This window comes from Coturnix japonica, chromosome 3 (genome assembly GCF_054131305.1).
Source record: "Coturnix japonica strain WE chromosome 3, WE-NBRP24, whole genome shotgun sequence".
NCBI classification, from domain to species: Eukaryota; Metazoa; Chordata; class Aves; order Galliformes; family Phasianidae; genus Coturnix; species Coturnix japonica.
The window spans coordinates 54592321-54604994 of NC_140665.1; the positions used below are offsets into that span (position 1 = coordinate 54592321).

The window sequence follows — 12674 nt, forward strand, 5'->3', positions numbered from 1 at the left end:
GCTCGCCGAACGGCCGGCCCGCGGGCAGCTCGCAATGGGGGCCGATACCGGCGGGCCCCCACCCGCCCCGAAGCACCGCGGCCGGGGGAGAGGAAAGAGGAGGGGAGGGCGGCGGAGCATTCCCCGGGCAGCCCTTAGCAACCGGCCCCGTTCCGCGTGCTTCCAGCACGGCCCGGGACGGCCCCGGACGCGGCTCGCGCGAGGCGAACGGGAAAGAAAAAGAAAAAAAAAAATAAAGGGAAAAATAAAGGGAAAAAGAGAAGCGGAGGTGCCTCGGGCCGGGGGGGACGGGCGTAGGAATGCGGAGCCAGGGGTCAGGGCCGCTCCGGGGCGGCGGCGGCGACCGCGCGGGGCGGGGCGGGCGGGCGGCGCGGCGCGCAGGAATGCGCGGAATGTCGCTGTTTGTCCGCGGCCCCATTCAGCCCATTGGCGAAGCCGCGCCGCCGCCGCCTATAAAGGAGCGCTCGGGCCGGAGCTCGGCAGTCACGCAGCACTCTCCCGCCGGGCTCAGAAGTAGCAAAGCGGAGCGGAGCAGCCACTGCGGGCCCAGCGCGAATCCGGACGGCACCGTACGGCGCTGCTGAAAGAAGCCTCAGCGAGAAACGCTGCGCATCGTCCCGTCTCATCTCACAGCGCACAGCAGCACCAGGATGTCCCCCGCCAGCCTCGCCGTCGCCCTGCTGCTCGCCCTCCTCGGCCAGGTGAGTGCTCACGCCGTTCTTCCCGCACCCTCCCCGTTCCCTCCTCGTCGGCCCGGCGACGCGACTGATGGTTCTCCCGTCTGTCCCCCTGCTCAGGAGGTGCGCGGCCAGGAGTGCAGCGGGCAGTGCCAGTGCGGCACGGGGCCCGGCCCCAGCTGCCCCGCCGGCGTCTCCCTGGTGCTCGATGGCTGCGGCTGCTGCCGTGTCTGCGCCAAGCAGCTGGGCGAGCTGTGCACCGAACGCGACCCCTGCGACCACCACAAAGGGCTCTTCTGCGACTTCGGCTCCCCCGCCAACCGTCGCATCGGCGTCTGCACCGGTGAGTGGGGCCGCTGGGGAAGCAGGCGGCGGGGAGGGGGTCCCGGCAGCAGGGGTGGTGTGTGACCGGCCGCCTCTTGCCTTCCCTCGCAGCTCGGGACGGAGCGCCCTGCGTCTTCTCCGGCATGGTGTACCGGAGCGGAGAGTCCTTCCAAAGCAGTTGCAAATACCAGTGCACCTGCCTGGACGGCGCGGTGGGCTGCGTGCCCCTCTGCAGCATGGACGTCCGCCTGCCCAGCCCCGACTGCCCGTACCCGCGGCGGGTGAAGCTCCCCGGCAAGTGCTGCGAGGAGTGGGTCTGTGACGAGGCCAAGGAGCAGACGGCGGTGGGACCAGCACTGGCCGGTGAGTGGGCATCCCGCTTGGAGTGGCAGCCTAAGGGGAAAGGGGCATCTGTGTGCGAGCTGATGTGGGTCTGCTCCAGCAGCTGGAGCCCAGAAATGAGTGGAGTCGTTTCTCAAGTGTCTGCCTGGGCTTCTGTAGAAGGGGTGGGAGCATCAAGCAGGGTATGATTGTAGATGGTGGGCTCACCATGGTTGTCTGTTCCCTGCAGCCTACAGACTGGAAGACACTTATGGCCCAGACCCCACCATGATGCGTGCCAACTGCCTGGTGCAGACTACTGAGTGGAGTGCTTGCTCCAAGACCTGTGGCATGGGCATCTCTACCAGAGTCACCAATGATAATGCTTTCTGCAGACTGGAGAAGCAAAGCAGACTGTGCATGGTCAGACCCTGTGAAGCTGACCTGGAGGAGAACATCAAGGTAAAAGGTTTCATCCTTAATGAATGATCTTCTAGGATGCTTCTATTTCCTGGCAGAAATTCTTGCTGAAAAATGTAGAGTTCTGATTGTAAGTTTCAAGTGCTTGAAATTTGAGATAGCTCCAGAAGTGAATAATCTACATCTAAATGTTGATAATACTTGCACATTATGACACTACATAAAGCACTCCATAAATATCTTACCTATTGAAAATACAACCGTTAGTAGTGCATCTGCCTGCTCTTAACATGCAAGCTTAGTGCTGTATCAAAGCATACCTTCTAAACATGTTGTATTCACTTGCATCCTAACAGAAAGGCAAAAAGTGCATTCGCACCCCCAAAATCTCCAAGCCCATCAAGTTTGAGCTGTCTGGCTGCACCAGCGTGAAGACGTACAGAGCTAAGTTCTGTGGTGTCTGCACTGATGGGCGCTGCTGCACACCCCACAGAACAGCCACCCTCCCTGTGGAGTTCAAGTGCCCCGATGGAGAGATCATGAAAAGGAAAATGATGTTCATCAAGACCTGTGCCTGCCACTACAACTGTCCTGGAGACAACGACATCTTTGAGTCTCTGTTCTACAGGAAGATGTATGGAGACATGGCATAAAGCCAGAAGGAGACGCTTAACTAGATTCTCAACTTGAACTGATTTGCATCTCATTTTGTAAACATGATTCAATAGCACAAGGTATTTAAATCAGTTGTTTCTAATTTCAACAAACCGCTCCATGTGACTTAAGACAATTTGTCTACTGACCCCAAACGGTGGTTTGAAGAAGGTAAAACGGACCGTGGAACCACAGCAAGACACAGCTTCAGAACACGCTGTTCATGAGGTGGTGTGAAGGGGTTAAGGGAAATGCACGGGCAAAGCAGACTTTAGTGAATGTTCCCTTAATGTGGTACAGTGTTGTGTGTGTTTTTTCTTTCATCTAGTGCAATCGAGAAGGAGACCATAGGCATGTTTGCTGACACTGGTTTAGTGACAGCGATAGCTGAAATGCAAACCCTCACCCAGAAAAGTGCGAAGCAGAAGGTGTTCTGTTTAGTCAGGACCGCAATGTTTCAGCTCTGACACTCTGATTCCCATGGCTTGCTCAGCAAGAATCAGAATCATGTCTATTTGACTGGACAGCTTGTGGCAGTTAGGTTATCTGCAACAAGCTACTTTTTATTAATATTGTAAATACTGTGTGTATATATATTTGTACAGTTATCTAAATTAATTTAAGTTTTGTGCCTATGTGTAATGCTTTGATATTTCAATGATAGCCTTCTTTTTTTTGGAACAAGATAGGTAGGATCTGAAGCTTGTCTGACAATGCATTCAAAGTATGAAATGGATACTTTAGTGGAAACTGTTCAGAGTGAAAGGATGAGTGGAGACTGAGATGGAGAGTGTTGGACTTAAGATGCCTGTATTCTTACAAAGCACTCGTCTGTCTGGCAAAATGCATCTACCTCCACTTTATTGATCAAGTGGCTTTAAGAAAAATGACTCTTCTGTAGCTAATCAGTCTTTCCACTTGAGCATTTGTTTCTTTCTTTGACTATGGCTCTTTTTGGACAGTTTATTTGTTGAGAAGTGTGACCAAAAGTTACATGTTTGCACCTTTTTAGTTGAAAATAAAGTATTTATATTTTTTATATAAATGGCTTGGCATCTCATTTATTTACGCTGTTGTGTATTTCTCAATGAGCTTTGCTTTACACTAGGTAAAAAAATAAGTGATGTAAGTTCTCCTCCTCCAGAAACACACTTGGGAACCATCATTTATCTTATAGTCTCTTTTTCTGTAGATAATGAATCAACTGTAGTACACTACTCTGAATTTGAATGGAGGACAGGGCCAGGTTGGTTCTGCCAAGCTGAGTATCACAACAATGTGCAATGGGTTCCTTAAGCATCATGTAGTGCTTTTAAAATGAGCCAGCTGATCACTGTAGTATTCAACCCTACTATAATAATCCATGCAGTGTGCTTAGTCCTGCTGTGGTGTTTCATTGGATATGAGTCCCTCTTTTGCCACAGATACTTCAAAAACTGACCCAAATCAAATCCAGAAATCCAAAATCTGGTAGAATCCTCAGTGAGGACTTAATGAGGAGTCATACAAATTGTAGAATAATATGAATTGGAAGGGACTTCCTAAGATCTTATGATATAAACTTCATGCAAAGTAATGCTGACTTGCATGTTTCTACCCAAGAAAGACCTTGCAATGTTTTGGTAGATAGAGCACTGAATTTAAATGCAGAATAACTGGGTTTTCTCCCTCCTTAATGACTGGGGGCAAATCACTTTAACTGCCAGTTTGATCTGTAAGGCATCTATTGATTCAAACTCTTGCAGGCCAACAAATCAGAAATGTTGTGAGAGCTACATGTTTAGATGATGGTCCAAGCATTCTAGATAAGAAAGAATAGGAAGGACAGTTGAGACTCTTTAGTTGTATGCTAGGTCCTACCTTTAGTAACAGACTTTGCTCCTTTATTAAGACTCGAGGGGGGTTCTTTGAATTTAAAATTAACCTTTGCACTAGAAGCATTAGTTTTTGTTTTCAGAGGGAAAAAAACCACATGCTCCCCAACAAGAATCCTTTTCAGGCAAACAAGTTCAATCTGGAATTTCCTGGTGGTGAAAGAATGTTAGCTTACAAAAACGTCCATCCTTCTTGAGAGCCTTCCAAGCCCATTGATTTCAGCTTGCATTAGCAGCAAATCGGTATAACACCAGCTTTGACTAATGATGGACAACAGGGTTCTGAACTAATAGGAAGTCAACATGAATCTTTTCCAGCGGTCTTGCCAAACTGCACATAAGGACACAGAAACATTTCCCCTTCCTCTTGAAAATATGAGGAATTTTCCTGGCATGAGGAAGTGGCCTTCTGTGTCCCATAAGAAATAGTTTTGGGCAGCCTCTGGCTTTTACACTCCATGAGACTCCGGCACTTTCTCTCTCTCTCTCTCTCTCTCTCTCTCTCTCTCTCTTTATTTATTTATTTATTGCAGGTTATGAATGCATTGTGGCCATTCAGTTCACCCTGGAAATACTTCAAACGTTTATACAGCCACAAGGATTGGTTGTCCAACTGCTACTGTGTCTCCACCCCCAAATGTTAAGAGTCTGGTTCCAGCAGGGGCAGGACATTCATGGACTTCATTCATGGCCATCATTATAGAAGCTCTCAACATCAGAGGAATGAAAAAAAAAAGCACAGTAGATCTGGCAGTTGGGATTAATGCCCTTAGAGATGAGGTATTTATGATGATGCTCAAACCTATTGAATATAAACCTACGCTGTTTTTTTAAAGTGGTCAAAACTGATATTGGGCATTATAATGAATGAGCATTCCATATAACATCAGCCTCCCGTGTCTCATAATTGGCTCATGAGATTCACTCAGTTTTTGTTTCTAAGGTGGGGACTTTATCACAGACTCCAGGCTATACAGCACAGTGGCAACCCCTGCCACTGCCCACCAGTTGTTGTCTGGCATATGAGGCTGCAGGACTAGTGAGAGGCAGAGGCACTCTGCTTCAGGAAGGACCACCTGTAACTCAAAGCACCCACAAAGGGGGCACCCCAAAAGCAGCTCAGAACCATGATCTCTGCTTGGTAATGCAGGTACATCTGCTTTGCCCACCATCTGAAAAATCACCACGTTGCCTCAGAGGACAAAGGAAAAGTAGGAAGAGGCCTCCTGCTATAATATTCTAACTTTGAGCTTTGCTCTTATCGCTATGAATTAAAGAAAGGAAGCATGTTGTGTATACAAATGTGTTTGGCAAGTTGTTAATCTCCCCAAAACATATCATGGACTGCACATTTTAGCTATCTCTTCAACATAACGATTTACAATCCATTTCCAAGCACATATGTAGTCTCCTGGCAGAAGTACACATTTTATGCATTTCACAGGCTTTAGACTTCTGAAGATTTTTACCTCTGAAGGTAGAGAAATTCAAATAGTCTCCTTTAAGATGTCCTGGAGGTGTAGGCATGCATCACACTGCATGTACAACTTGCTTTCAAAGATATCTTGGGAAAAAAAGGAGCCCTTGTGTGGAATTTATGGCATCTTTAATAATGGTTAAAATGTGGGTTTTTCAGCCATAAAAATGTTTCCTGATTTCATTCTTCATGCCCAAGATATATGGATGCAAAAGTAAAAACCTGACTTCAAAAATCACGAGCCACTTTTACTTGGGATAGAATGTTGGTTCACATTCCTTCCAGAATACCTTGTTTGGGGAGTTTGCTTTTGGATGTTTGAGTTTGCATCCTCAGAAATGTCTGTGATGTGGGTTTGCTGCTGCACTTTTAAAATACCTTATTCACATATGAAGATACAGTCAATCAAATGACTGCCTCCTTAAAATGAATCTCCAACAATATTAATAACATGGTGCATAAAGCACTACTGTAAAGTCAATACTTATTTAATAAGTGACACTCGATTAATCACTAAACAGGAATTCAAGGTGGCTCGAGCTCAGAGTATCAAATCATTATTGAAATAGCTCTTAGCCACCATATTTTACAAGTTTGTCCCATAACACATTTGCATGGATTTTCAGCTCAGCTTTCTAACACAATACAGATGTGAACAACAGACACGGATTATATCCCTTTCATATGAAATAGGCTTTACTGTCCAGATGGAAATTTGTCAGATTCCTCTGAGCTAAGAAACATCCAAAAGACAGCAGTTAAGAAACACTTTAAGAATGATCTACTTCTAGTGATCCATAACCACACAGGAACAAATAAGTCTTTGAACAGCATCCAACTGTTTGTCTCACAAAGTTGGAGATTCAGCTGAGAAAACTGACTTACGGGCACATCTCCAGAAATAGCATACTCTATATCATTTGTGTTTTTCTCATGTAGCACAGCTTTTTCAGACACTGCACTTGAAGAAAAAGTACTATTGCACTGAAAAGGACATTAAATGTAAGAAGGCACAGTAATATTCTTACCTAAACATGTAATAATTCAACCATTCTGACTTTGCATCCTACCACCAAAAACACTGCTTAAATGTGGCTTTAACTGATATTATACTATGCCTGCATGTGGAAGTAGTTAGCAAGGAGAAGTTGGGATGAAATACCAGTATCAGACTTTGCCCAAAACCCAAGAAGAATCTGAGAGAGGAAGTAGCTCAGTTAACTTATTTTTCCTCTCATTTTCCACTTCTTTCCTCCCTGCAGTTCCTTTGATTCATGCCCATAAATGGACATACCAAAAACCGCCACATTCTCACAGTGTTTTTCAGCCTGAGTGGAACCAGGAAATGCCAGGAATTTCTTCAGAGAACCTGCTCCCTAACAGCGCTAAAACCTTCAACACATTTGGAGCTTGAATGCAGTTTAGAAGCATGACTAAGGTCCCATCTCTACTGCATGATCCAGAACTGCTCCTGCACGGAGAGACAACAATTTGCAGTCACTGCTGCCAGCCCTGGCTGCCCTAGTTCTTCTCCATTCTCACCTGAGCCCATTCCTCCTGCACAGCAAACCAGGTGCAGTTCTAGGAAGACCTCTCAGAAACATGAGGCTGTGTATTGTGACAGCATTCCTATGTGACAGCAATAATGCTACTATGCATTATTGAGGAAGTGTCAAATGATTTCGCTTAACGGCAAGTAAGTCTAAGCCTGACAGTGGCAGTGTTTATGCAGAGAGGAGCAGCCTTGAAAGCTGGACCAGCAGGTTGCTGACACAGCACTGCAGGGTAAACAGGTAAACACAGCCCGGTGATGTCTCCATTTGTTGCTTGGCCATAGTAATTGGGCCTCTGAAAGAGACACAGTCCAAAATGTTTGTTAAATTAGTCCTATTAAAATTAGATATTAAACAACTTTCAGCAGCCACAAAATATGTTTCCCTACTCCCGAGCTAAATGCTGAGAACAAGCTGCTCAGCTGTTTTTCAGGATTTCAGTCTAATCTAAGCTAACTGAGATAGCTGCATGAGCAATACTTCAGACCAACTGTTGCCCAAAGACCTGGTGCTGGAGGGGTTCAAGGAATTGAACTGGGTTGAGTGTCTAGGAAGGATCCCTGCAAGGCATGAACTGGCACCCTGGCATTGCTGGGCAATAAGCACCTGCAGGAGCACAAACTACACAACAAAGCCTTCTGTAAACAGCCAGAAGTATAACCAAAAAGACAAGTGATAAGCCACTGCTTCCCATGAATGAATGTGACAGACTCTAATTCAAAATACATCTGAAGTTCAAGCATTGTATAACAAAATTTCTAGGAAGGTACTAAATATGATCTTAATGCACTGTGATGTGCGATGGGGGGAACATCATGGGCTTTGTGAGTTAGAACAGGATAATTGAATCATTAAGATTGGAAAAGACCACTAAGATCACCTGCTCCAACTGTCAGTCCATCACTACCATGCCCACTAACCAGGTCCCTTCGTGCCACATCTACCCTTCAGCAGGAAAAAGAAGCATGAGAACAGTTGAGAATCACTGTAGTCTATAGAGCCAGGGACAAAAGGACTGGTCTTGGTGCAAAAAGAAAGGCCAATTTTCACAAATTCCAAATTTCTGTAAGGTCAATGTTAGAGTTCATCAATTTCAGTGGAAATGAATCTTGGTTTTCACTTAATTTTCAATACCAGTAATGCAAGAGGGGAAACATGCAGAACAATGGAAGTATATAAAAGCCACATTTGCCCTTTTCCATCTGTACCTACTGTGCTTATTCTAGTCTTGTTCCAAATCAAAAAGTCCAAGGTCAGTGAGCTGATGAAGCCTCTGAAATCCTGTGTGATAGTTAATGAAGAATGGCTCACTGGAAACTGCCGTGAGCTTCTCTCAAAAGGTTTCCCTTCAACGCTGTGTCTGTAATTGTTGCCCAGCTAAGAGGACACAACCAGATCAGGATTTTCCCGTGTGTGTGACTCCAAAGCTTCTTGCAAGAAGGCATACAGCATACGTAAGTTTCCTTCCATTCATGGCTGCTTCCAACCACAGCTCCACAGACCCAGACAATAGGTAGGCCTACTGGAAAGATCTCCATAGACCAGAATATATCTCAGACAGTGATCTCAAATGGATCCCAGCACTGCCAATGCCCACAAAAAGCTGTCGTTGCAAGGTAGGAAAGCGCTAAGTTTGCTCTCTGTGTTATGTGCTCAGCATTGCTTTTTTTGCTTAAGCTTCATTGCCATTATAAGTAGCAATGGAGTAATGCTATTTTGTTGTTGTATTAGATACACAACAAAACAAATCATCAGTGTTACCCAGAGAAACAGATCCTTAAAGCTAGACTGCACAGGATATATCTAAGATATCCAATAAGGTCCCACCTTACACCCATGCACATAGTAGTTTTCTGTATGAGGTGGCTATCCTCATGAGGATAGACCAAAGCCAAACATGCATTGTAATGTAATGCTGTCTGATAGAATCTTCTGCTGAATGGAGAAGTCTGGTTGTGAGATGCAGCACATATTTGCTCCAAATGGTTACCTATTCTGTCAAAGGCCTTTCCGCATAATTAGATTTCACTGGACCAGTCTTCAAATGAGTTTGTGCTCTCATTGTCTACACTGTGGAAATCTGTGGGCTACCAGCATTGCTCAGAAACAATCTGCTCTTTAGTCCAAACAGTCAGAAAGTATGGATTTGAAGCACGTACTCCTTTGGAGCATATGCAGAGAGGGGCCACAAAAATGATCCAAGGGATGGAATTCCTCCGCTGTGAAGATGGGTTGAGAGAGCTGGGGCTGTTCAGCCTGGAGAAGAGAAAGCTCTGGAGAAGTCTGACAACAGACTTTCAGTATCTCAAGGCAGGGGGGCTATATAAAAGGAATGGATTCTTTAACAGGGGCTGCTGTGATATGACAAGGGGAACTGGTTTCTAACTAAAGGAGGGGAGATTTAGACTGAGTATAAGGAAGAAGTTCTTTGCAGTAAGGGTGGTGAGGCACTGGAACGGATTGCCCAGAGATGTGGTGGATGCCCTGCCCCTAGAGACACTTAAGTTCAGATGGATGGGACTCTGAGCAACCTGATCTAGCTGTAAGTGTCCTTGTTCACTGCAAAAGAATTGGACTAGGTGACCTTTAAGTATCCCTTCCAACTCAAACGAGTATATGATTGCCTGATTTGTGCTCTGGTGCCTGCATTTTGTCTGTCTGCTCCTCAGAAACAAGAAGGGAAAAGTCAGTCTGACCTTTAATTCACTAGTGTGTTTATATATACATATATATACACACACACACATACGTATACATACTTGGCCTTATGTTTGTTTGTTTGTTTTATGAGGCAAATTCGGGGTGTGTGATCTCCGTTTTAAGCTGTTAGTGGCTGATGTCGGAAGCACAGCAATACCTCCTAATGCTCAGCCCAGCCAGCACTTGACGCACGGCCCGCCGCGACTCAGACCAGCAGCTCCGCAGCAGGGCGCACATCCCCGTGCGGTGCTCGAGGGCCGCTCGGTGTCTGCATCTGCTCAGCTCCTCTGCCAAGTGCCGCTTCCCGGCATCACACCGACACCGCGTGGCCGCTCGGCCACAGCGCTCAGTGCTCTGTGCAGGCTTTGCCTCTGCACAAACGAGAGGAGAGCGCCCAGTTCGTTTCCCCATTTGAAACGATCCCTGTTTTGTTGAGGGAGGCGTGAGATAAGGGCAGACTTGCTCGGAATAGAGGGGACTTTTCCTATATTCCAATCAAGCGATGGAATAATAGCTGCACGCACAATGCCTATGTATTAAGTGTGCCCCAAATAATAATAATACTTTTTAAAAGCACCCCATTAAGTATTGTTTGAAAGCAGCTGCAGGTTGTAGCACGAGGTCTCTCTAATTGTCTCTCCATTCATCTTGGGCTGTAGCAGGAGCCACATGCAAACCCTGCCGTACACCCTAGACTCGATGAGTCCCTTCCAACCCCTACAATTCTGTGATTCTGTGAATTTCCCAGCTTCCCAGCAGTGTCTGATCTGGATCATAGCAGCATAGAATCATAGAAACATTATGGTTGGAAAAGAGCACCAAGATTGTCTATTCCAACCATCAACCCACCATGACCACTAAGCTTCATCCCTCAGTGTGACATCCATCCTTTTCTTGAACACCTCCAGGGACAGTAATTCCACCACTGCTCTGGGCAGTCTGTTAGAATACCTCACCACTCTTTCTAAGAACAAATGTTTCCTGAACCTCCCCTTGATGAAAATTAAGGCCACTCTTCCTATCACTGTTACCTAGGAGAAGAGGTACAGCTCCACACATGGTCATCAGGGATCTGTTAGCAACCCACGTAATTATGTAATTATTACGCCTTATGTAATTACACCTCTTTTTCCAGCTGACTAATTAGGTTACAACAAGCTTTTGCATTGAACTGTTGAAAGGAAAACTCACATCCCTGCTGGCTTCTTCAACATGCATAGACAGTGAGTCGTGTCCGTTATGTGTAGGTTTGGGCTGATGAATGGGATCTTGAGTCTGATGCTCTGGGCTTAACCCAAACCTAGTGTAAAAAGCTCTGATCTGGCTCCTTAGTAAAGACCCACTTTTGCTAAATGGATTTGGGTGTGCAAACGGCCAAGAGGGCTACAGTGCATAAGCAGTACTTCCAAAATTGCTGTTTGGAGAACCCAGATTAGGTAAATATTTCTTTACACAGTTTGCTTTTATACAGAAAGCGCAGCACACCTTTTTTTCCCATTAAAGGTGGAGTCTCAGCCAGGCAAGCCTAAGGACGTTTTCAGGTTAGCTTCTTTCCCTAGCACTGTATTCTCCTAATAAGTATTTTATGTTCTAATTCTGCCTTAGCACAGAAGCTCCGGCTGATTTCAGGTTGGCTTTGACATTCTTATCTACCAACAAAACCTTTGCCTGTGTATAAAGTGTCACCTCTTACACAATCAAAGTCCGCTATATCTTAAGTTTCAGAGAAAACAAACTTCCAAAACAAGGGCTAAAATAAACACATATTCTTTTTTTAATGTAAGGTTTTAGGAAGGTCTTTGCCATCTACCAGTTCCCCACCATCTATCTTGCTATTAATAATGGGAAATATTGCCTTTTTCAGTATCTGTCAAACCTTTTGATCTATAACAATCATCTTCTGGCTTTTTTTTTCTTTTACAAAAATACACCTGACTGTTTGCAGCTAGTAAAGCCAAATCCCTCCAGCTTTCATCACGCTGCCCCTCTTCTGAGGCCCATTTAGTAATGGAACAGCTGCAATTTTTGTGCTTCAGTTATTATTCCATAGGGTCTCAGTCTCCTCTCAAGGGCAACCTCCACGTCTCCCCTGCCCCTCAAATGGCCACATTTTCTTGCTAAACAACCCAAAGCACAGCATTTATTTTTCTAGCACAAGTATCTTTGTGCCTTTCACCTATAGGTTCAGTTCACAGGTCCTCTCTGGGAAGATGTTCCTTGATTACAGCTCCCTGTCACTTAGAAGTCCAATACTCACTCCGGACATGGGGCAACACAGTGTCTGCTTATCAGCCATCTAAGTTCTATTCTCATCATCTGCAAAGGCTTTTTCTCTGAGCCAAACTGGACTGAAGCAAACGTAATCATAGAATTTTTTGTGATTTTTGTTTACTCTGTACTCCATAAGCCTCTTCCTTGTAGGTAGGTGTATGGGAAATTGGTAATCACAGCCTGAACCTCTGATTAATCAGCTGAAGCAAGAGTTGGGTCAGCTGTGGGAGCACAGGTGAGAGTAATTTAGCTGTGCTCCCTGAAGGGGTGGAGCTTGACTCCAACTCCTCTAGACCTCACTTAAGGGCTGACCACCACTAAGGCAGCATCTCTTGGAGACTGCTGTGTGGTGGAGATTGCCTCAGCATTTCCCAGTGTGGGCATCCATATCGGTGAGTTTTTC

The 12674-nt window shown here is 45.6% G+C and overlaps 1 protein-coding gene across 1 annotated transcript; it reads left to right on the top strand.

Moving 5' to 3' along the window:
* The first annotated feature begins 481 nt into the window (after positions 1-481).
* Positions 482-3441, top strand: CCN2 (cellular communication network factor 2). Its single transcript, XM_015858579.3, has 5 exons — positions 482-701; positions 798-1020; positions 1113-1364; positions 1573-1784; positions 2099-3441. The coding sequence occupies exons 1-5, from the start codon at positions 651-653 to the stop codon at positions 2393-2395; spliced, it is 1035 nt and encodes a 344-aa protein (XP_015714065.2). The 5' UTR covers positions 482-650; the 3' UTR covers positions 2396-3441.
* Positions 3442-12674: the final 9233 nt, after the last annotated feature.